The sequence below is a fragment of the Diadema antillarum genome, unplaced genomic scaffold (assembly GCF_040938485.1).
Source record: "Diadema antillarum isolate AM-2024a unplaced genomic scaffold, OU_Dant_1.0 scf00000061, whole genome shotgun sequence".
NCBI lineage: Eukaryota > Metazoa > Echinodermata > Echinoidea > Diadematoida > Diadematidae > Diadema > Diadema antillarum.
Window position 1 is genome coordinate 1,500,471 of NW_027270950.1, and position 24,697 is coordinate 1,525,167.

A 24,697-nucleotide genomic window follows, 5' to 3' on the forward strand; every position below is an offset into this window, starting at 1 on the left:
GCAAACAGCACATAACTGTACTCATCCTGTTGATTGACTCTCTGAAGTCTTTGTGCGCCACATCGCATAATGTTTGTATGCCATATCACTCTGAGATCACAATGCATAAAAGCTTTTTGGAAATCATGTAACTTTCTGTAGAACCATTTTTGCTAAAAATGCAGAACAGCAATGAAGTGGACAGAGCAAATTGCATGCTTCGCTGTGATGTACATGTTATAACAAAGCTACTGACAGCTATTTTTTCTTGCAAATGGCCAGTATTCAAACCATCGATCAATTACAGCGCAGTTGGGAGTTTGAGCAAAGTATGCCAAGTTGACAAGCTACATTTGTATCAACTGAGTCAGACACACTAACATGGCACACAGAGTTAGAGGTTGAGTGCATAGTGGCCGCCGTTTTCTCACCTTCGGGCTCCACGAAGCTCCTCTGCACCTCCTCGACCGTGCGCGGCCGCTTGTCCTGGAAGACGGTCGGTGGCATGCTGTACTCCTTTGACCGCTGGACATTCACCTGGATGGGCTTCTCCACCTCCCTCTGCAGCTGACCGAGGGTCTGACCCATCGACTTGACATCATCCATGCGCTTGGTTGCCTGGGTCATCTCAGAGTGCAGAGGCTGGTTGTTGGAAAAATAAAATGACATGAAAAAAATAGAAAATGGAATTAAATTTCAATTTAGTCTTGCAAATTAGAACAGTTACTTCATACAAAATTTATGTACAGTGTATGTTTGCAATACAGTCTATTTTACAATGGGTATGCATGTTATACTGGTGTGCCACTGATCCAAAGTACACAAAAATATGAGGGTTATAGTAGATGCACATTTGAAAAATATTAGTGTAATGGGGTTACTTTATGCTATGTTTTTACATCATATACAGTATGAATTCTGTGGATGACATAAAAACAATGCATTATGCAACTTTAATTCAACTGAAAAATGCAGTACTGCATGTTTTCTTCTATTACAGATTAACTACTAAAACATTACTTCAAGAAATGCTTTAAGTTCCCATACTTTCAGGAAATGAAATAAACCCACATCTTGAAATTTGTCTGAAAGTTTATAACAGGCAAATGAAATACAGATAAAAGATAGCAAACCACAGGAGTGGCAAGCATACAGAGTGGGCTTAGAATTATAAACAAGTTGTCAAGACCCTGACAAGAAACACAAACAATATCCACTCTCATAAGGGCTTTTTACACTTGTAAATTTTTGCTTAGTCCCGTACCAATGGTGGGGCTAAGGGGGGGCCTTAGCCCCACCGTTGGTATGGGACTATCCTTAGCCCACTTTCTGTTTACACTCGTTTTTGCCAAAATAGTCCGGTACTATCTGGCCCTGCAAAATAGCAGGGTTAGCACCGTAATTGCGGTGCTAACCCCGCAATTGCGGTGCCAAGCAAGCGAGTGTAAACAGGACGAAAAAATGATCATGGGCTAAGCGAAGGAGACAAAGTCCGACCCCCACTGACCAATCAGAAACCAGGTAATCAAGTGCTGCCGGTGCGTGCGTGTACGTGTACAGTGCACAGCGTAATCATGAATATTCATGTGGTTTGGAAAGTACCGGACTAAGAAATATGAGTGTAAAAAGGTCAATTTTCTCCTTAGCCCCAGACTAGAGCTTAGTACGGGACTAATTGGCGAGTGTAAAAAGCTGAAAAAATTGGTACGGGACTAACGATAGTCCTGGGTCAGAGAAAGTCCGGGGTTAAGAAACAAAAGTGTAAAAAGGGCTATACAAACACAGACACACATCATGACAGGAAATATGGGGCTAGGGTGTCTTCAAGGAGACCCACTCTCAAGGGAAAAAAAAAAAGAACATTGAGATTGAACTCACCGTGACCTCCGTGATCTGCTGCTGCAAGGATCCCTGGTCCCTCACGCTGGACGGGAGACTCTCATACTTGCGCTCCACGCTGCTGATCCAGTTGTTGAAGTCGGCGTTGACGTCATTGTAGCGGGTCTGGGCGTCCTGCAACTCCTCAACTTGGGTTTTTCTAATGGTGAAAGGGGGAGAAGAGAATAAAATGTCATATAAATTCATTGAGAATGAAAGGTTAAACCTTATGATACTGTAGTCATGCTTGTTATGTGCAACTGCAATATTGGTATTAGAGTCAGTGTTCCTGAGAGGGTTAACTCGCTGAGGACAAGTCCCAAGTATACTCGGCGAGTGTCTATGGGAAATGCGTGTTGTAGTAAAATCAGGCCGTCCTCAACGGGTCAAGATACTGGCCCCAGGACTCAAGAGGGCACTGTTGATTAAAGGTAAATACTGGCCCCAGGACTCAAGAGGGCGCTATTGGAAGGTGTGATGATTGCCGCCATGTCCATTACAAAGACTGACAATGTAATTCAAAGCATTTCTCAAATAAAGTCACTGACCTGGTGTTGACCAGGTCCTCCAACGTGTTCCAGTTGCTGTCCGCCGTCTTGGTCAGCGAGGTCACGTGCGTGGCGTCCTTCACGTTGGGGCTGTTCTTGACCTCCTCCGACATGACGTGGATCTTCTGCAGTTGAGGGCGGTGTTGGTCCATTTGCCTCTTGACAGTCTGGAAAAAGTGAAGAGAAAAACAGGAAAATGGGTACAGATACAAGCACATAATCACATTCATACAAGTATGCTAACAAAAATAATAATAATATGGTTGTCTTTATCCAGGGTAGCCTCTTCAGCATTGCCACTGCTCTACCAGAAGGCCCTGCCGATATTATTACCCTAGAATTACAGGTACCAGCTAGGTATCCAATTTTACACCTGTGACTACAGGAACATAGTGGGTAAAAACATCTTGTCCAAGGGCATAGGTGTAGGTGTACTTGACGGGATTTGAACTCTGGACCTCAGATCGAGAGTCAACGGTCTCATCCTCTGTGCCACTTGGATCCAAGTCTATTGCACCAATGTTGAAATGGAATCTTCATCATTTTTTGTGTGTTATTTGAGTATTCTCACACAATATTCACTGGTAAAGGAAGTTTGGAATGAGAAGTTTTCTTACGTCCAGTTCTCTGTTGACGGTCTTGGTGTCTTGCTGCACGAACTGCGGCGAGCGGAGCTTCTCGACATTCGGCAACACAAAGTCGTCGAAGTCGTCCACCAGGTCCTCGATGGTGGTCACTGTCTCGTAGGTGCTGGTCACCGTGGTGGAGTACTCCTTGTTGCGCCGCTGCAGGTCGCCGTAGCGATCATTGATGTTGTCCAGCTTGCTCTGGATGTTCTTGGCCGTGGCCGGCTCGGACTCGCGGATGAGGGTCTTTGCCGACGAGTTGATGGTGTCAACGGTGGGACGCACAGTCTGACAGTCATTGGCGAATGTCTGCAGTGGCAAAACACCAAAAGGTTTACATGAAGCACACAATCATTCGGTGATATGATGGTGAAGTGGGAGATTTCCGGTAGTCAAATTTTGAGGTCAAAGGGCACAATAAATCAATTTCATTCGAAGAACTTCATTTGATCAACAAGCATGTGCCCCTGCTGAATCAAAAATGCTTTTTACATTTGTGTAATGAGCAATGCAACAATAGATTGATGAATGGTCATCCACTTTGCTGGATACTTGGGCTGAATTGTGTTTACCACATATTACAATTCAAAGTACAAATAAACTGGTGACTGCTACACTTATTGGTTCATCTTAGTTTCTTTATCACAATCCCCAAAACAAGCACTAAAGAAAAGAAACAAATCACTTTCATCTCAGTAACTCCTATAGTATACTCCAATAAAACGTAAAAACAGTTATTGGGCTGTGGTTGTTTTCTTTTTTTGGGGGGGGGATCCCTTAGGACTATATTTCCATGGTTACCTTAGTGGAGCTGACACACTCTTGGAGGGGCTCCACGCGGGCGATGATGGGGGCGCTCTCCATCTGGCCCATGGTGTGTTCGTGGCTCTCCAGCCACTGCGTCATGGAGCGCATGTTCTGCTCCAAGTCCTGGCTCTGCGAGAGGGCAGTGTTCAGGGTGTTGAGGCGCCCAGTGTACGTGTTGAGGAGGGCTTGGTATCTCTCGTCCACGTTACCTAGGCAACGAGATTCAAAGACATTAACTCTCTCACCATCAATGGCACAACTGCTGGTACGAAAGGTCAATATCATTTTGACACGGTGGATTCAAAAGGTTTGACCAAACATCCACCTCTCTTGCAAAATCTATGCAATAATCATGCTTTGGACTATTCAAGATCACAGCACAAATTTTTAAAGTGATGACTTCGGTTTCAAAGCAGAGGAATAAACTCAACACTCACTGATTGTTCTCTCAACGTCCTGCTTGAACTCTGGATGCCCGTCGTAGACGTCGCGACCCGTGTCCTTGACCTTCTCCACATCGCGACCGTGATTGACCACTTCCTCATAGAACATCTGATTGGAGAGAGGGAGATACGACATCAAGTTGTCAACATACGAAAAAGTGAGTGAATTTGATCAGAAGTGAATGATTTGATCTCATAGGAAAGGGAATTAACAGTATGCTGTACATCAACCTGACCATCTTTTCACACAAGAAAGTCAAGTTGCACAGAATATATGTGAAAAAATCATAGTGTCAACAATTCTGAAATGCAAGCATGTATAAGTAGATATATCGTTCAGTAAAGCACCAGTTTCTAGAGTGTACTACATGTAGATCATCAGAGTTCTGCAATGAGCTCATAATTTCAAGAGAAAAATAATGAACAAAAAAGAAAAGCTTTGTTGGTGAGATATCCTGAATGGAAATGATAAACTTATCAGGTATTTACGACTCAACGTCACCTAGCAAGGATATCACTTGGTGCGATAATTACATATTTGCAGTACTCTAATACAGAGGACACAAACTTACTTGGACACGTTCGATCTGCTTGACGATGAACTCTGGCTCGGCGCCTATCGGTTCCTTCATGATGCGACCCTGGGTGTCCTGCGCCTCGTGGAGCCAGGTGTCGGTGCTCTCCACGTTGCCGCGGTAACGCACCAGCTTCTCCAGCAGGTCGCTCAGGCTGTTGTACTGGTCGTCGCAGGAGCGGAAGAGCCGCTCGTACCGCTGGTTCAGCTCCGACAGCTTGCCACCGACGATGTTCTGGTCGGGGTTCTCGCGGAAGGAGCGGTTGAACTGTGCCGGCATCACGTTGGAGCGGAAGTCGGTCAGGCGGCGCTTGTACGTATCGGCACCCTTCATGAACTTCTGGCCCGAGACATTGTTGACACGCAGATCACCCTTGTGTCCGAGAACGTCGTTGTTGAAAGCCTTCAGATCTTGGACCTGAAGTGCCAAAGAGAGGGACCGTCAAGTCTACGACAATTTTCGCACTCAATTACATAATACTCGTCATACTCATGCTAATCACACTTAATACTTTATACTCATTATTCATACATTATGTAAGCTCGAAAATGCAGCCGTATCTGTCTGTGGCTCTTCATTTAACAATGTTTGAGCTAAGTCTTTGAACTGTGTATCGGTTATTGTCAGGAATAAAGCAAGCTCCCCAATATATTGCCACCTGCTCTTGATCACATTAAATATACAGACAGGCACAAGCCCACTTACAATAGCCTTGGTGTCACATTGCAAACAATGTCTGGCGAGATTGTCTGTGACCTCTTCATTTGCCGGTACGCAAAAACAACAGCTTTTACGGTATGTTACAAGATGCGCATACTGACCTGTTTCTGGAGGGACTGTGTGTCGGATCCAATGCCCTCAAAGAACTGCCTGGAGTTCCTCTCGGCGCCCTGCAGCCACGCCTCGAACTCTGCCAGGTCTGGCTCCAGTTGCTCCAGCTCGTCCTCCTCCACGTTGAGCTGCTTGGAGCGAGCCTCCGCCTCCCGCTGGACCGTCTCGTAGCGCGAGCCCAGCGCCGTGCGCCCCTCCTGCAGCTTGTTGCGGATCTCGGGGCTGAGCTGCGGACCGCGCCGCTCCAGGAACGTCTCCGTGTTGTGCACGGCCAGCAGCACGGGCTGCTGGTGGGCGAGGATGTCCTCATAGATAGCCTGGAGGGTGGGAGGAGTTGGGTACGAGATAGGGAGACAGGTGAAGGTATATTGGATAAGATGGTGAGAGCTACCGTATAGTGGGAAGACTGTGTATTCTCAAGGTTGGCAGGACTCTGACCATCCTAGTCTAGGATTCAGATTGTAAAACACCTTAAAATATACTTGCTTATCCCTGCACTGCTTCCTAAACTGGCCACACAACAGGCTCTTGAGAGTAGTTCCGGTCGGAGAAAATTATCAATTGGTTACAGATTTCTTCCAGTCAACCTCCTAGTCTACACATATGATTGATACAATGTATTTGTTTATTCCTCTGTATGACTTTTTTTTATCACTGCTTTCTTCAGGGTTTCCACTGTCCATAGATTACTGTTTTCACTTGTCTGTTTTTTTTTTCACAACTCATGCTTGATCTAGATGGACTGAATGTCAAGTATTAGAATACACTTCCTCTTCCTCTGTGAGATATTCAGTTTGATTTTCAATCCTCACCTTGTGGTTCTGTATCTGCTGACCCAGTGGCTTCGTCTGCTCCATGATTGGCTGCTCGTTGCCAAGGTTACGCTCTGCCACGGCGACCCAGTCCAGGAGGTCCACGAGCGTGTCGACGGTGCGCTTGGTCTCTTGGTCCAGGTTAGTCTGGAGAAGGGCGTGTCACACAAACAGACAATGTAACCATGGCAACATCTCTCAAGATTAACAATGGCACACAAAGTGCTTTGACTCTGCGTGAAATAAATGTATGATGTACAGATATTGCGATCCTTTTTAAAGCATCAATGTTTTGCTTCATAAAGTATCAAACTTTCAATTTTTATTTCCTTTTACTTATATTTGAAACATCACTTTTGATTTTATATGTACCTCCATACTGTCTAAGAATTGACTAGTTTATATGGGGGGTGTTTCATAAAGCTGTTCTTAAAGTTACGAAAGACTTAAGAACGACTAGAACATGTTCTGATGTGCTACACTTATCAGAATTTCAATAATTCAGCACAAGAACTGATCACCAATCATTCTTAAGTCGTTCGTAACTTTAAGAACAGCTTTATGAAACATCCCCACGGTGTCATTTCGACACAGGTCATACAGGTAAGTTGTTTGATAAAGATATGAAAACACTCAAATGGACAGAGATTCAAAAAAGAGGATAAGGTTGTTGGATCTATTCTTTAAGAAAAAAAAGTATATCCTGTATTCTTACCCTGTCTCGCTGATCCATCTCAAGCTGGGCAAGCATGTCACGGAGTTTGGCCAGCTTCTCGTGGGAGAGTCCGATGAGGGTGTCGTAGTACTCCCGCAGCTCGTCGATGCGCTGCTGCATCTCGTCCACCTGCGGCTGGGTCAGCTTTTGCCGGTGGTCGTGCAGGAAGTGCTCGGCATTCTGGATGGCCTCCACCGTGTTGGCCCGCCGGCTCATCAGCTCCTCATGGAGATGCTACAGGGATAGAGGGGGCAGGGGGAGGGAGGATGAAGAGCAGGAGGAGGAGAAAGAAAAAGATGAGGAGGATGAACTCTTGCCCAAGAATGAGATTCAAGTACGTGTACAGTCAAACCTGTCTACACAGTAGTAGCCACCCATGGGGGACGAAAAAAGTAGCCATTATAGACAGGTGGCCGCTATAGGCAGGGTCTTTAACATGTTTTTTCTCTTGGGGGGACTTTTAGTGGGTGTGTACACTCTGTATATATGGAAGGTGGCCACTAAGGAAGGTTTGACTGTATATTTGAGTTCAAACTCATATAACAGCGTCACATGAGAAGCACTTGAATGCTTACATGTTACACTACAAGGTTGTACACACAAAATGACATACAATGTACATCTTTCATCAACTTCTAAAGGGTTAGGCAATCAAGATAAACCCTCTAGCCTAAAATTGATAAAAATCTTTCCCAAGATCACTACTGCTGCTGCCAGTGGACTTGAACTGAGAACTTTCAGGATTGGGAGTCTATGGCATGAACCACTAGGCCACAATATCTCCTCATCAAGTACATTGAAAATGCATGTTGTATACATGTATCTCACCTTGTGCTCAGTGATCAGGTTCTGTAGGGTGGCCACGTCTTTGGTGTCCGGGATGGGCTCCTGCAGCCGCGCCTTGATGGGCCGGCTGAAGTCCAGGAGACCCTGAAGGTCCTTGTTGCGCTCCTCATACTGGCGGATGATCTCGTACATATCCTGGATGTTGTCCTCGCGCAGCTGGACGTTCTTGCCCAGCGCGTCGTAGCGACTGCGCAGACCGCGGACCTCGCGCATCACGTCCGTGTCTAGAGACAATCATGCACAAGATTTGCATGAAGGTATTATTCGATGTTTAATCCTATTGTGCTTACAACTAGATTTAATGGAACCTCTGACAATTACACTGTTTGAATCGTTGAAATAGACATCCCTTCTCCAAGAAATGATAAACGAATAATTACTTCACATACCATGTACAGATATAAACTAGTAAGCTATGTAGTAAATAAGTATACACCTGTATGTACATTATAGATAATTCAAATTATGATATGCAATTGTACACAATACTGCTAATGGAACATATTGTTGAATGAAGCACACAATCATGCTTATGTGTTACATAGTGAGCTCCAAAATGGTTTTGTGATTCTGTGATATGGTTTTACTTGTTTTATTATACACTTAATCATATACACTACCTACATGATTAACACTGCAAACACATGTAGGTCAACATCTCTCCCAAAGCACATACAGATTTGTGACCTCAAAATGATATTTTTCATACCTTCAGTCACTTGGAAGTTTTGTTGGATCTCAACGACGCGGCGTTCGGTGCGTGCCACCTGTCCTCCAGCGACCTGCGTGGAGCGCCTCCTGTTGGTGACGACGGTCTCAGCTGCCTGGATGAGAGCATCGAGGGTCTTGCCCAGTTCGTAGGTTTGGTCCACCTTGGGCTTGAAGCCAGCAACCTCTCGGTTCAAGGGCTGCGAAAACATACAGAAATACAAACATTGATTAGAACCTGATCATGTTGATAGGCTATGAGGGGATGATGTTGAAGATAATGATAATGATGATTGCGATGATGGTAATGATGGTGATGAATGGCAATTACGATGACTACATGTATTATGATGATGATGATGATAATGATAACAGAGAAGACAGACAAGAAGAGATGATGACAAAGAAGAAAAAGAAGACGACGATGACGATGACGATGACGATGACGATGACGATGATGATGATGATGATGATGATGATAAAGATAATGATGATGATGAAGATGATGATGTTGGTGGTGGTGGCTGTGATGGTGTTGCTGATGATGATGATGATGATGATGACAGTACTAACAGTTGGAATAAACATGATGCTGAAAATCAGAGAGATAATGTTGTTGATAATGAAGATGATGGGGACTATGGCAATGATGTTTGTTAGAAGTATGATCAGGTGTTTTTAGAGTAGATGGGAATGAAAATGATGACAAGGTTGATGAAGCTGATACTGATGACAAAATAAAGATAATGAGGAGAAGATGAACTGTTTGAGGTAGAGATGATGATGACGCTGATAATCATTAATGATGTCCTTGATGATGGCAATGTTGGTTTTGTTTGAGGTCACTGTTGTTACCAGTGGCAACAACAAAGAGACAGATGGCAATGAAAACGTCAACTGCGAGTGATGTTGCTGCTGCTGCTAAGACGTATCCGACCATCTCCAATCTACAATAAGAATGCATCCCATCACCCCCTGAATGAAAGATATTTGGTAAACGCCAAAGAAAGATTGGCTCCTGAGCTCACCTTCATCTGCTCGAGTTGGTTCTTCAGCTCGCTGAGGCTGTGCGCAATCTCAGGCAGGCGGTCAAACTTGGCCTCGGTCGAGTCGAGCCACATGACCACCACCTTCACGGCATTGCGATACTTGTCGGTCACATTCTTCCTCTCGGTCAGGTAGGTATTCCTAGGGGGTGAAAAGCAGCGTTGGAAAGTTTGATAAAATTAACTTCGAGATTACGCACAGCTTAATTTATATTATCTGTCAGTCTTACAGGTTATATCATAAATTTTATAATTACTTTTTTTTGTAGAATTAACTTGGAATATCTATGTTTTGATCAGTTTGAGGACCTAATAAGAGCATAACAGGGTACAGTGTATAAAGTTCCTTGTAATACTATGTACATTGTATACAATGTATGTCACTGTGATATACATGTACAATGTACATGTACTGTAGGTACAACTTTTATGTACAGTGTAGCAGTTTGCTGACATTGTACTAACTGTACAAAGCAAAGATGTTACACATTGTCTACGTGTATTAAACTTTGATGTTTTGAGAGAAATGTCAGAATTTTTCTTACTCCACACAAGTTTTTAGCACAACATAAACAGTTGTATGATATACATGTATGCATACATCTTTTTTGTCAACATTTCCTCTCATTTCTATTCCTGAAGAAAAATCTAGTAAAATCGAATTAATCAATTTTCTGACTATCCGCTTACAGTCTAGTGAGGGCCTCCTCCATTGTCTGCCAGTTACGATCCAGGCTTCTCATCAAGTCGTTGACAAAGGTGGCGTCCCGCGTGCGCTTGTGGCGGATGAGCTCATCGGCAACCCGCTTGATGCGCTTGTACTCTGGGGTGTGGTCTTCGATCTCACGGGCAATCCTCTGTAAGAGTCGACGAGGGGCAAAAATAGTTGTAAGCAAAAATATTATTTACATTACAGTTGACGGCAATTGCATAATGATGAATCTCTGTGCACTCTACCACAAATTTGGAATGAGGGAAACCTATTTTAAAAGAGGCTCAAGTACTTGCTCGATCATGATAGTAAATAACTATTAATGTATTAGTGATGATGGAGTCCAGGGGGAAGATGTGCTGTTACCATGGAGACAGGAGAGATGTAATCTTCCCCCATTTAACATATGAAGTACATCGTTTCTCCCTTTTTCTATTTCATTGGCAATCTTGTCACATGAAGACAGATACATGTAAACTGCAATATGCTCAAGTTCATCATTAGAGAACAGGTTCCCACCACACTTATGGCAAATTTGAAAGGAGAAAGGGTTTGATGGATGAAATAATCTTGCCTTGACGGCCTTCTCGATTTCGGGAATTTCCTGCTTCTTGAGGTCCCTGGACTCCAGGACGTCGAGCGAGGGGAAGACCCAGTCCTCGAGGTCGTCAACGTCCTCGCACAGCTTGCCCAGCGTGTCAAGCATGCCATGGAGGTCGTCGCTGTACTGCGCCGCGGTGGTGACCAGGGTGTCGTACCGCCTGTTCAGGTTGTCGATGGTCTGCTGCATCTGCCGGGCGGTGGCTGGGTTGCCGGTCTGGGCCAGCTTGTCCGCCTTGGCCTGGAGGGTCTCCATCGTCGGGCGTCGGCTCTGGAGCTCCTGGTCAATGACCTGGACAATGATGATGGGATGGGTGAAGGGCAGATAGGGAAGAAGGAAATTGGACAAAATGTTACTTGATGTAAGGTTGATTTTTCACAACTTTCCAAAGTCTTTGCACTGAGCAAAAAATTCACAATATCATACAGTTGACAGAAACTAACCTCCCTCTACGGCCCCCTCATTTTTTCCTTGTAGCTTTATTTTGCTAAAATGTCTTTGGTAAATCATGTTTGCTTTCTGGTAAATAGTTTGACATGATTTATAACACAGAGACAGTGAAAATGTTGTCAGTGCAATGTATGGTGTAAAAGTATTATCTGTCTTGTTCTTTACAAATTGCACTAAAACTCTGCTACACTTCTACAGAATTTAATCCATTGCCTATATCAGGGACCGGCTGTTTCACATACAAACCCTATGGAAATCACAATGTGTCAAAGGGAATGGGTTAAAAGGGCAAACCCTAACCCTAACCCTAACCCTAGCAGTGTAAGAGTTCCGACGGTCAAGCCTTCACTGACCTTCACATTCTGTATCTCCTCCAAGATGGGTTCCTTCTTGACCGTGACCTTTGCCCCATCCATGCGGCCGACCCGGCGCTCCAGGTCATCCAGCCAGCTGAGCGTGGTGTCCACTCCGTCCTGGAGGCCCTGCATGTCGGCCATGGCGCTCTGGAGGTCAGCGTCCCGATTGGCCACGCTAGTGGTCAGCGTGTCGTATTTGGTCATCACCTCATCTGCGAATCGGAGAGAGAGTTTTGAGTCATGTGTGATATTATGCCTAAATCAAACTTTTTGATTCACTTTAACATTGAGACAAGGGCTCTGTAAAGTTACAACCTGCACATAGATTGTCATTTAAATCTTTTTGATATACAAGTGTACATTGTACCTGAGATTCAGTCAAACTGAACTGATCAATTGGTAACAAATCCAAATAATAAATCCAAGTACAAGAAGTTTTCAGTTGCCCACATCTGCAACATTGAGGTAAGCGATGAAGAAATACCTGCTGTACTCGTGACTCAAGTACTCATAACATGAAATTATCACAAGAAACTATAAGGTGGGTGGGGTTTTGTGATTCTTTTTTTTTAATTTGTGAAGATCACAGTTTGCAAACCTCATATCAGCCTTCAATTGCTCAAGGAATTTAATTTGCTTTCTGTTTTCATTTCCTCTCATTTTGCTTTTCGCAAACTTGTACCTTTAATGAGTATACTGTATCTCAAAGTTGCAATTGTACAATACCAATAGTCCTGAAAGCTTTGTAAAGTTTTGGGAAATTCTGAGAAAAAGATATTTCATGACCACAAAGCAAAGTTTTCGCTACAAGAAAAAGGAAAAGAGAGAGAGAGAAAAAAAAAAACTATGCCTCCAGCGACACTTCGTGGCGGAGGTATAAAAACAGGCGTGGTGGGGTAAGGCACAGATTTTGCCACTTACTGACGGTCTTGTCGATGCTTGGCTTCAGGTCCTTCTGTGCATCAGCCAGCTCTGAACCGGCCGCCTTCATCCGCTCGATGTCCTTGAGGTGACGAGAGATGTCATCGCTGTAGACCTGCATGAGGAAGACATTGGTCGATGGTCAACATCAGATTAGATTATAGTCATCTTCATCATCATCATCGTCACCATCATCATCACCATCATCTTCATCTTCATTTTCATCATCATTATCATCATCGTCACCATCATCATTCTTGCCATCACTGGTATCTGCATCACTATCATCATTGTCATCATCATATTAATCAAGAGTGCTTCAGAGTCCAATTGTCTGTTCAGACAGAGTTTAGAGCACTTCAGGAGTGCTCATGGGGTACTCTAAATGCGGTTCCATGACATTTGCTTCGGCGATAATTGCTCCCATGGAATTTGTGCTCGCTAAACCAATTATAAATTCTACCACAAATATAACCCTTACCCCAATCCTAATCCTCATATCAAACTATTATCATAGATCATTATTACCATTCTTACATAGCGCATAGTACCTTTGACAAGGTCTCTATACACTTTCGAGAGAAAGAAAAAGAAGAAAGAAAAAGAACTAAACAAAACAACAACTCTAACCCTAACCCTAACCCTAACCCAAAGTCCTTGGAGGTAATAAGAATGGGGCAATTGTCACAGGGGCAAATGTTGTGTCACCCTACATGCACCCACATAAATGGGGTGTCAGAGTAGTGGCTTACCCTGAGCTGGTCCACCTGCTCTTGGACCTTGATGCTGTCCTCGGCGATGGGTTGCCTCTCGGCCTCCTGGATGGTGACGTGGACGTCTTCAATCCACGTGGTGACCACCTCGGTGGAGAAACGCCACTTCTCATGCAGCCCCAGCAGGTTCAGGATGTGCTGGGTGTGGTCGTTGCAGCGGGCCTTGAGGCGGGCATAGCGCTCGTTGATGTCCGACAGCTTGTCCGGGATGATGCGCGACTCGGGCTCCTCGCGGAAGCCGCGCAGGTGCTGCTTGGCTTCCGGCGTGTTGTCGCGGAAGTTGCCCAGCCGCTCTCGGTAAGTCTATGTGAAGTTTGTGCATGTGAAAGATGTACGAAGGTTTAAAAAAGGTTTGCATGTAAATGTACGCAAGTACAATTACACTGTCATCAACACTGATTACCAACGGATGACAAATTTGATCTTCACTGCACATCACTACTAACGCATGATGATTGTAAGGTCAAGTTAATTTATTATTTGTAATAAACTACATGTACATCATGTACATTAATATCCCTTGATCCACAATGTACGTACTCCATTCTTATAGGCACTACTGTACATTGCATGTCATGCATAAAATTTGTCTTCAAAGAAATTAGAGATGATCATCAGCATTCAATTTATTTCATGTATCTTCAGTCAAGAAATCTAGGTTCAAAAGATAAGTACGATTGTGAATATCATCCTATCATTGTGAAACTGTGTGAACAGTATTCATACAACACAGTAAAATGCATCATGTGGTGTTACTTGTATGGTTCAGTGCAAAAACAACCATCCACATGAATAAACGAACAGCTCTTTGCCTTAACATTTCATCCAAGCCAACAAATATTATTCCTATGACACATGTTTCTCATTACAATGTCAACTGACCTGATTTTCACCAAGGAACTTCTGTCCTGACATGTTGATGAAGCGGAGGTCGGCGGAGTGCGCCACCACCTCTTCATTGAAGGGCTGGATCTTGTTGACCTGCTTGCGCAGTCCATCACGATCGCGGGCGACATCCATGAGGTATGCGTCGAGCGTGCGCTCAGCCGAGCACAGCCATGTGTCAAAAGAGGAAAACTCACGGTCAAACTTCTGGACCTCGTTTAGGCCGGAGTTGACTTGCTGAGTTCGTGAGTCTGACTCGGAGCTGACATGTTCGTAACGGTTCTGGGCATAGGAGAATAGGATTGAAAATGATCATAATTAGTGACACTGCACATATCAATTTTCCTATTTCTCTATGTAAATTTTGTTTGAGTGTCTTGTATTAGTGCTACAATCAAATCACCTATCTCATCAACATCATGTCTCTGATTTAATTCTATCACTATCATCATAGCATGATTATAATATCATTATCCCATGCAGTAGGTACATACATTGTTGTATGTATCTGCCACCATCACCACCATCACTGTGATCAGAGTTAAAATCATCATCTTCTTCATTACCACTATCATTTTCAATTCAATTCAATCATCATTCATTACCATGCAACAATCATATATTCATCCCACAATCACTTATTTCCTTCCAATCATTAACACCACTACCAACACCATCCTCATCTTGTCTTCAACATCATCATCATCACCATCATCATCATCACCTTTACCTTAATCATCATCACCATCATCATCATCATCGTTACCCTTACCATTATCGCTACAATCATAATAATGATCTTCATCATTCTAATCATCATCATCACCACCATCATCATCACCATCACTACTTTCCTTGGTCCACGATGATCATCATCAGCACCTCTTATCAAAACCACCACCACTCCCACCAGCATCATCACATCACCATGACAACATCCACCATCCTCCAATCATCCTCTCATCCTCAACGCACCTTGAGCTCCTCAGAGTAGTCCCGGAGGGCCGTCCGGCTGCTGTCGCTGAGGCGCTCCGGCTGGCTCTCCAGGAGGAACTGACCGTTGTGGACAGCCAGCATGACCTGCTCGTGGTGCTGCCGGACGTCCTCGTGGATGACCTGTTGACCGACAAAGGAATGGGGTTCCAAAGTTCAGAGCAAGTTCACATTTTTTGAAGTCACCTACAGTGTACATACGTGTATATATGCACATTAAACTTCACTGTGTTCAGACCAGAAACTATGGCACATGCCAAATACACTGCTACATTTAATCATCCTACAATATGTACATAATATTTAGGTACTTTTGTAAAAACCTTAGCAAGGATGTCTTAGGTCTACAATGTACATGTCATATCATAAATCTAATATTACATTCATACTACCTCTACGCAGCAAATCCAAAGTCAAAATGAAGATGTCAAGGCCTCTATTTCACTAAAAACATTGTTGATTTATTCTCACACTATACCAGCTCTGTTATGCACATAAACCTAACGAACACTGTATGTGTTGGTTGTTCTTTTAGATATCAAATTTGATTATTCCAAAAGTCAGAACAGACAAACAACAACCCAAAGAGCTGCAATACGAGGACCCTCAGTCCCATACCTTCTGTTGCCTGTGCTGCTCGCTGAGCGGTCGGATCTCTTCATTCATGGGCTGTTGGAGCACCAGCTGGCGTTCAATGTCCCCGACCCACTCGTTCAGGTTCTGCAGGGAGTGAATCTTCTCCTCCGTCTCTTGCAGGAAGTTCAGCTGTTGTCATGGAAACAGCAGAACAAGATGGAAAAGGATGAATTCAATTTGAATCATTAGAAGCTGTGCAAATTTGTGTTTGAAACTTCTGCTGACATCGATGATTGTAACCTGATGTTGATAACATTGTCGATTAATGTTAATAGAAATTTTCATATACAATGTAATTCTAAGAAGTTTTGATGTACACTTCTGTTGGAGCATGGCTTAGTTTCATGAAAGCACTGCAACTGTCATCCTGAGATGCAGCTATTGTAGAAGCCTCTGCACAACAACCCATGAGGTGTAAGCATTTACACTGTAAAGTTGTCGCCATATGTAGTAAATACTCTGATCGAAACTATCATAAATTGCACACTCCTTAATTCAACAGGTCCTATAGTAATTTATTCTACTTACAAGAAAGTGTGTTTCCTTAATCAAGAGGTTAAATATTAATGTAAGAAAGTCTGTGATTGGTTGACCCACCTGGTCCTGCATCTTGCGCACCCAATCAGAGGCCTTGTAGTTGGCCTGGTCGAAGTGCGTGCGCAGGTCATAGATTCGCCTCTGGAGGGCGTCCTGCTGGTCGGGGCTGAGGCGGTCCTTGTGGTCCCGGAGGAAAGTCTCCACAGAGAGAGCGATCTCCTCGATGGATGGCTTGTTGTCACTCAACTCACTCTTCACATTCTGTGCAGTGAAGAAAGAGAAATGAGTTGATAGAAAACTTTACCAATGAAAAGACATTACTAGTTGAAGTTGCACACACATGTATCTCCCATCATACCCCATGCTCCCCAAAACCCACACCCTTTTCCAAATCCATGTCCTTACAATACAACTGTGCCCGCTACGGATCTATGATCTCATGAATCCGTGTCCTCCAAATCTCTGCCCATCCTTAATCCACCCTGCCACACCCCTGTGGACCACTTTCCATCATCCCCCTCCCGCATCCCATACCCCCATTATTATCCCCCACCTCCATCCATGGATGACCATGCCCTTCCTGGTCTTTCTAGCTCCATCCCCTTCCAGCACCCCCCCCCCCCTTCCACTACCCCATTATCATCCCCCATCTCTATCCAGGGATGACCACACCCCCTCCCAATCCCTATTAATACCTCCATTTTTCTCAGCACTCCACACCCCCAGTGGACCACTTTCAATCCCTCCCCCTCTCCACTCCATCCCATACCCCACCATCATCCCCTTCTCCATCCATGGATGACCACACCCCTCCAAAACCCTTTTAATACTTCCATGTTCCTCAGCATTCCACACCCCTCCTGATCCCTTTTAACACTTCCATGTTCCTCAGCACAACACACCCCCAGTGGACCACTTTCAACCCCCCCCCCCCCATCCCACTCTTCCTCCATCCCATACTCCACCATCATCCCCATCTCCTTTCTGGTCGCCTTACCTCCATGTTCCTCAGCTGCTGCTCCAGCTGACCAATGTCGCTACTCAGCGGTCCCTGGGACTCCAGCTGGTCCTCCAGACTGGACAGCCAGTCCTGCTGGGAGGTCAGCGAGCGCAGGCGGTCAGCAAACAGCTTGGACAGGTTCAGGTAGGCGTCCAGCTCCTCGCGACGGAACGTCAGCTTGTCGCCGAGGGCGTCGTAGCGGTCCACCGTTCGGTTGGTGATGCGCTGGGCCTCAGACGTTTCTGGTGAGCGGCATGTGATAGCGAGAGAAAACTCTATTACTCATGTACCAGCAATGAATGAACTACAATGTATAACTCAAGAATATGTAACAAACAGTTTGTCTATAATTAATCACTGATTTCTTTGTACCATGTATCACTTGCAAAGAAAAAACTCTTGTAAATAGTTTGATATGACACTTAATGATGAATAGAACTTACTAATCTTTGAGAAAAGAGCAAAGCAATTAAAAGAGATATCGACTCAAGTTCAGGACGCAGTATATGAGAAAATTTGCAATACACTTCATCAGATAGAAATCATGATTGGCTTTTATTTCTGTAAGATGGACAACCCACCTTCGTAGAGGAAGGACGAGCGAGGGCGCTCCTGTTCCTTGGGGGCAGCGGTGACGGTGCTGCGCTGGAAGAAGCTGGAGCGGTCGCGGGGCGTGATGGCCAGGCTGGAACGTCGAGGTGCGATGGCCAGCGGGAGGGATGCGTCCCTGGTGACGGTATCCAGGTTACGGCTCAGCTTCTTGATCTCCTCGATGTTGGGCTTGTAGCCGACATACTCCTTTTGCAGAGGCTGTGAGTGTGGGGGAAGATTGCATGAAGTGCATACATGAGAACATAACTCTTACTCTTGCGGTGTAACTTCTTCAAAATGGTAAGAAAATTTTTCGTTTACATTTATGACTGGTATATGAGTATACGACTAGTCTCTCTTTATGTCTTTTTGATCCTTTTGTCTCCCCATTCAATAAAATAATTATACTATAATACAAAATTAGTTTGCATGTGCAATGTACAAGTGTAATCTGTAAATTGTTCATTCAGCAATAAAAGAAAAAAAAAAACATTTTTGCTAACATTTAATCCAGTTATTGAAACTTGGAAATCTATGCTTACAAGTCTAAGCACTGATTTTGTTTTTATCTAAGTGGAGAGTATCCATAAAGTTCTTGATACAGAGGCAGCTTAGCAAATTATGGCACGTATCCACTCATTACATAAGATCGCCAAACAGCTTGCAAAACAAGGCTGATGCAATCCATTTACACTGTCATCCATTTGTAAAGCAAACTTTGTCAGACAAAATTACATGTACATATTTTCTATATGTAATAATTCTTGCGTCGAGTTGTGTCTTTAGTTAATCAGTTATGAGGGGAAATCTCGTTCCTCCAGGTGGGGAGAGGGGAGACGGGAGGGAAGATGGTATGGGGGAGGGATGGAAAGGGAGGAGGGGGGATGATTCCCACCCACCTGTAACTGCTGGATCTGGATGTTGATGGTGTCGCTGTCCCTGGCAATGGGCTGCAGGTGGGACACCTTGTCCTCCATGCCCTCCAGCCAGAGGGTCCCCTCGCGCAGCTTGCCGTCGAAGCGCTCGAAGGCCTCGCTGCGCTGCTCCCACTGCGAGAGGCGGCGCTGGAGCGCGGACTCCATCAGGCGCCAGTTCTGGTCCACGTTGCCCTGGATGTCCGAGACGTAGGTGGTGTCGTTGTTGCGGGCCTCCTGCAGCAGCTCCTTGCTCAGGGTCTGGATCTGTTCGTACTGTGGCTTGCGGTTGCTTACCTGTTGCTTGATCTCCTGTGTTGTGGCAAAAACAAAACATACAAACAAATGGAAGGCACATCTCAGCAAAACAAAGCTATCATTGAGGAAAAGCTCTGCTTTTAATCTACATGGGATTTTGCATTTTTGGTTGTTGACAGACATTTCTTCAGAGTGATCAACTTGAACACTGGAGCAAAAGTGACAAAAAGTGTCTGTGTGCAAAAGTAATTTAAAAGATTTGTTTATCATCAACTATGGATTGACGTCTTTAAGCTGGCAATTGACCTCTTAAAACTGGTCACCTCAATGTCTTTTTCTTTTTAATCTTACAACAGTAACAGTGATGCACTGATGCCATTTCATGGAAGGAGGCTTTGCACAACAGCAGCTTGTGGTTGCAACATTGCATCAAAGTGGCTACCACAACATATACCACATGTTGTATACAGTATGCCTTCATCTCCCAATATACAAACAGTGTATTGACACATTAAGATGTGCCAGATGACAGCAAATCCAGGTCAAAATCCTTCCTTGTTTGATTCATCGAGAAGCCATACATACCTCAAGTCGGTTGCCGAGCTCCGGTAGCTCCAGTCGGGAGAGGTCGCGGGACTCCAAGGTGTCCACCAAGGGGAGGAGCCAGTCCTCGAGGTCGCTGACCTCATCCAGGAGCTGGTTCAGCTTGTCCAGCAGCGAGCCCAGGACGTCCTTGCGGTTGCGGGCGCGGACGATGACCCGCTCGAAGCGGGAGTTGAGGTCGTCCAGCCGCGTCTGGATGTTGCGGGCCGTCTTGGGGTCGCAGTCGCGGATGAGCTCAGCTGAGGACTCGTTGACGGACTCAACACTCGGCTTGTGGCTGTCGATGTCGGTTTGCAGCAACTAAAAATGAACAAAATATGAAGGGATGTTTCTTCTTTAATGTTCATGGTAGTTTCAAGGCTTCATTCCAAAGCATACTTTAAAACACATACAGCTGTATGTGATACAAGCTCGATCTTGGTTCCGTGACCACAGCCCATTACATGTAGTTTCGAATTTCCTTATTCTATTTTCTCTTTTCCTTTTTAAGTACTACATTGTACACCATTGAAACACAAAGATGAATCTGTTCAATTTCCTGTCCACCTAAAGATAAGTTCTATTGAGAAACATTGAGAAACACCCTAGCCCCACCCATCTCCCCTCCCCCCCCCCCATCCATCCATCCATCCCTACTCCCACCCTCATCTAACCCCAATCACACGTCATTTAAGATTGCTCCTGAAAGGACCTCCCAGACAAGGACAGCATCAGCTCCCCCCCCCCCCCATCCATCCATCCTTTGGACCTCCGCCCCAACCCTAATCCCCCCCCCCCCCCACCATCATCCGTCGCCCTAAAGGGACTGGGTTGGAGGTGGTTCATATGTACAACTGTACCTTGTGCTGCTGCAGCTGCTCCATGAGAGCGTTGCGCTTGATCATCATGCGAGTTCCCTTCTCCAGCTTGTCAAAGGTGTTCTCTTTCTCCTCCAGCCAGATCAGCAGGCTGTGGAGGCTGTCCTGCAGGCTCAGGCACTGCATGCGGGTCACCTGCAGCGTGTTGCTACGCTCTGCCACCTGCCGCTCCATCCGGTTGTAGCGCTCTTGGACGTCGCCTTGGGAGGAGGAGGGAAGAGGAGATGGGGTAAAGGGAAAAATGTTGATAATAATAGTGAACTCTTATAAGTTCATATTTTACATACAAAAGATACGTTTGGTGTGGTGGAAAACAGAAAATGAACAGAATATGATAGGTTTCCACAGAGTATCAACATACAATGTAAGAACATACTGTACAGTGTACATTCTTGCATAAAACATAATTATCATAAAATATGTGCAGCTAAGTACTTGTAAATCAAAGAGGTAGATTCCTTGGGTTCAATTTGAAAACCTCAATAGAAGGTGCTTGTCATACAGATATGGAAATACTATTTCAGGTTAATTCCACCACAAGGACCTGTATAAGTCAACAATATTGTACATCTTTCATGACAATGAATAACAGTACACACACCAAAAGCAGATATCATTTAATTACTTTACCTGAACAATCCACACTGTACAATTGTACATCTTTCTAAATTAAAGCAAATTCATTGCACAAAAATATAATAGAGCTACATATGTACAACTCTGTATGTCCATACCAAGTGCCTTCTGGACATCATTCTTGACCTCATCTTGGACGTCAGCCAGTTCCTTGCCCGCCTCCTTGCAGCGGTCGATATCATTGGAGTGAGCAATGACATCATCATTGAAACTCTGGAAAGGGTCGAACAGAAATATTAAAAAATGATTTTATATCTTGTCTAAAACATAACATTTAAAATATACATGTACAACAGAGAAGATAGAGAATGGGAAAAAAACATGAGACTAGTGTCTGACGTTTACCAAGAGGACTTCAGTTCCTTCTGAAGATTTTCCTCACTAGATTTTGCACCAATGTTTGGTTTGCATTGATCAGAGGATTTACTCTAACTACAGTGTATATCTGAATTCCACAAGATAGTAAAATCTCTATGATGTAAAAGAAAGATCAGGTCCATGTAGGTAATTGGTTAAGTTGCTTTGCTTCTGGATGGCCACTGATTCCACAGCCACCTACAAACACTTTTACTGCGTGATTAAGTGTGTTGGAAGACTTGACCTCAGTAGCTTGATTCGCTACTGGGTGGCAAGTGGCTCCCTTGCCATTTGGAAACAGTTTGTCTATGCATATGGAAACTCTTCTTTATCAATGAACACAGCAGACCCTGGACGTCCATTTGGACATTTGATACATTAGTGCGTCCACACACTCACCCTCAGCTGGTCAATCTGCTTCTGGACGGCCACTGGCTCCGCGGCCACCGGCTCTTGCAGGAGGCGGGTCAGGTTCTGCTCAGCCCCCTGCATCCAGCCCCGGACGTTGTTCAGGTTGTCGTTGTATTGCTGCATACAGAGAGAGAGAGAAAGAGAGAGGGAGAGAATTGTCAATGTGCGGAAAAATGTTGGAGGCAAATCTTGTCATTTGGGTGTTTTCCTGATTACAAAACATCAAAGGCTTGAATGATGCTCTGTACGTTCTCAATCTCACACTTTCTGGCAAGTGCTCATTCCATATGTCTTTTTTTAGTCTGGAAATGTGCCTGAAGTAGAATATAACAAAAACCTTCAATGCAAAATTTACAGAATGTACAGTGAACATTATAAAAAATCCACTACGATTCCTCTCCTTTAACCCGTTGAGGACGAGTCCCAAGTATACTCGGGGAGGTGTCTATGGGAAATGCATGTTGTAGCAAAATCAGTCCATCCTCAACGGGTTAACAAGTAGCTATCATGTTTAACCCATTGAGGATGGGCTGGTTTTGCTACAACACACATTTCCCACAGACCCTTGCCTGAGTATAATCGGAACTGGTTCTCAACAGGTTAACCATGAAAATCATCAGCATTCTTATATCTAAAGTATTTTTGATGCATTTCTTTTTTGTGGATTATCATTTCAAATCCTGCATCTTACAATCACAGTCAGTCATGCCTCTACATACAACTGTACATGTACACGTATCTGTGTCTATGAAATGCAACAGGAATATTGGGGGGGATCTCTGTTAGAAAGGTGCAAGGGGCAAGGTGAAGGAGGGAATGGAATTAGTGTATGTACCTGATGCTTGACAATTCGTTCCTGCATCTTCTCGTTGGTCTGGTCGCAGCTGGCCATCAGACGCTCAAACAGGTCATTGAGCCGCACCAGCCGGTCGTGAATGATGTTGGAGTCGGGCGCCTCGGTAAACGTCTTGTTGAACTGACGCGGGAGGGCATTGGTGCGGAACTGGTACAGCATCTGCTTGTAGGCCTGCGTTGAAGACATGAAATAACGTTAATGGCAGTGATGCTGTCTTCATATTCACAATTTTACTTTCTGAGCATGAAAGAATATTCTTCGGTAGTAAGTCATCTTTTTTTCAACCATTTTATTAATTTTGGACTACAAGCACAATAAGAAATCAGTTAATTTCTCTGACTGACATTTCTACCAGACACAAGTCCAGAGTTGTTCATTCTTGAGTCTTGCAGTTTGTGTGGATGAAACTGATTCCATATACAGCACACCTGTATGACTATTTTCAAATGTATCCAACAGTTTTATAACATGTAAAAATTCTTGGTTACCTTGTGACAACCACTGATCAAGAGAGGGAGCTCATGTAATTGTCTAAATTCATACAAACTTTTTCAAAATTACAATACAGGAATAACATTATCCAATGTATATGGTACATTGTAGTTACTGCATAAGCAAGGTAAACAGGCACAATGCAAAATGTAGAGAAAAAATGTTTGAAAAAATTATGGGTCAAAATCCCTCCCTCAACCACAGGAAAGAAGAGGTGAGTCTGATCTTATCAGGGGAAAATCGTTACCTTGGCATTGTTGAGGAAACCTTGTCCCGAAACGTTGAGCTTGTTGAGTTCGTCGCGGTGGGACTGGATGTCGGCGTTGAGCGCCTGCAGCTGTCCGCTCTGCTTCTTCAGGATGTTGATGTCGCGCCCCGCGTTGCGGGTGAAGCCTTCCAGCGTCATGGTCCGCTCCTGAAGCCAGTGCTCGAAGCCGGCCACGTCGCGGTCGAACCCCCGCAGGTAGTCGAAGGCCGCGGTGAGCTGGTCCACGCGCGAGTTGGCCTGCTCGGCCAGGCGCTCGTAGCGCACGCGCAGCTCCGACATGCTCTGCTGGAGGTTGTCGCGGTCCTCGCGGTTCAGCTTCTCGCCCTGGCTCTTGAGGAATTCGAGTATGTTATCCGTGCACTGGCGAACCGGGCGCTCTCGGCTAAGGACATCATCACGAAGAGCCTGCCAAAAGTGAAGGAACAACAAGCAATAGTAACTCAGAGTGAAACTTTAGAGATGTTTCTCTTTTCAAGGAATAACATGATAGAGCAAGGTCGCTTACCTCTTTAGAACAAAAAACAAACTTTTGAACAGTAAGAAAAAAGCAATGAAATTTCAGGACAAAAAATAACAACATATTATTCAATTTGAAAAAAAAAAACTCAAGGTATTCTTATCTTTGATGGAGAAACATCACAAATATGCACGAGTTACAGTTGTAGCAGTTCTAACAGGAAGAGCTAAAATTACATTTCGTCTCTCCTGCAACACTTGTATCCTCCATCGAAAGGACACACTAAGCAATAGTTGCATACACATCATTTCATCCATTA

General features: G+C 44.4%; 2 protein-coding genes across 2 annotated transcripts in view; both read right to left on the reverse strand.

Annotated features, from left to right (window-relative positions):
* The window catches only part of LOC139716122 (uncharacterized), a 106,701-nt gene extending 93,737 nt beyond the window's left edge, over positions 1-12,964 (reverse strand). The window contains exons 1-17 of the mRNA XM_071627678.1: positions 12,855-12,964; positions 11,931-12,145; positions 11,101-11,418; positions 10,505-10,671; positions 9,797-9,956; positions 8,770-8,968; positions 8,043-8,284; positions 7,215-7,448; positions 6,500-6,646; positions 5,678-6,004; positions 4,854-5,273; positions 4,276-4,390; positions 3,833-4,047; positions 3,023-3,340; positions 2,406-2,572; positions 1,858-2,017; positions 411-621 (exon numbers count right to left, since the gene is read on the reverse strand). Of these exons, the coding sequence (XP_071483779.1) occupies positions 411-621; positions 1,858-2,017; positions 2,406-2,572; positions 3,023-3,340; positions 3,833-4,047; positions 4,276-4,390; positions 4,854-5,273; positions 5,678-6,004; positions 6,500-6,646; positions 7,215-7,448; positions 8,043-8,284; positions 8,770-8,968; positions 9,797-9,956; positions 10,505-10,671; positions 11,101-11,418; positions 11,931-12,145; positions 12,855-12,924 (3,685 nt within the window). The 5' untranslated portion in view covers positions 12,925-12,964. The remainder of the gene's footprint in view (positions 1-410; positions 622-1,857; positions 2,018-2,405; positions 2,573-3,022; positions 3,341-3,832; positions 4,048-4,275; positions 4,391-4,853; positions 5,274-5,677; positions 6,005-6,499; positions 6,647-7,214; positions 7,449-8,042; positions 8,285-8,769; positions 8,969-9,796; positions 9,957-10,504; positions 10,672-11,100; positions 11,419-11,930; positions 12,146-12,854) is intronic.
* A 209-nt stretch (positions 12,965-13,173) lies between these two features.
* Positions 13,174-24,697, reverse strand: part of LOC139716123 (microtubule-actin cross-linking factor 1-like) — a 147,169-nt gene continuing 135,645 nt past the window's right edge. The window contains exons 39-53 of the mRNA XM_071627679.1: positions 23,901-24,326; positions 23,141-23,332; positions 22,294-22,422; positions 21,636-21,750; positions 20,884-21,101; positions 20,027-20,344; positions 19,169-19,495; positions 18,260-18,488; positions 17,676-17,920; positions 16,739-16,939; positions 16,124-16,270; positions 15,488-15,628; positions 14,510-14,794; positions 13,607-13,930; positions 13,174-13,188 (exon numbers count right to left, since the gene is read on the reverse strand). Of these exons, the coding sequence (XP_071483780.1) occupies positions 13,174-13,188; positions 13,607-13,930; positions 14,510-14,794; positions 15,488-15,628; positions 16,124-16,270; positions 16,739-16,939; positions 17,676-17,920; positions 18,260-18,488; positions 19,169-19,495; positions 20,027-20,344; positions 20,884-21,101; positions 21,636-21,750; positions 22,294-22,422; positions 23,141-23,332; positions 23,901-24,326 (3,312 nt within the window). The remainder of the gene's footprint in view (positions 13,189-13,606; positions 13,931-14,509; positions 14,795-15,487; positions 15,629-16,123; positions 16,271-16,738; positions 16,940-17,675; positions 17,921-18,259; positions 18,489-19,168; positions 19,496-20,026; positions 20,345-20,883; positions 21,102-21,635; positions 21,751-22,293; positions 22,423-23,140; positions 23,333-23,900; positions 24,327-24,697) is intronic.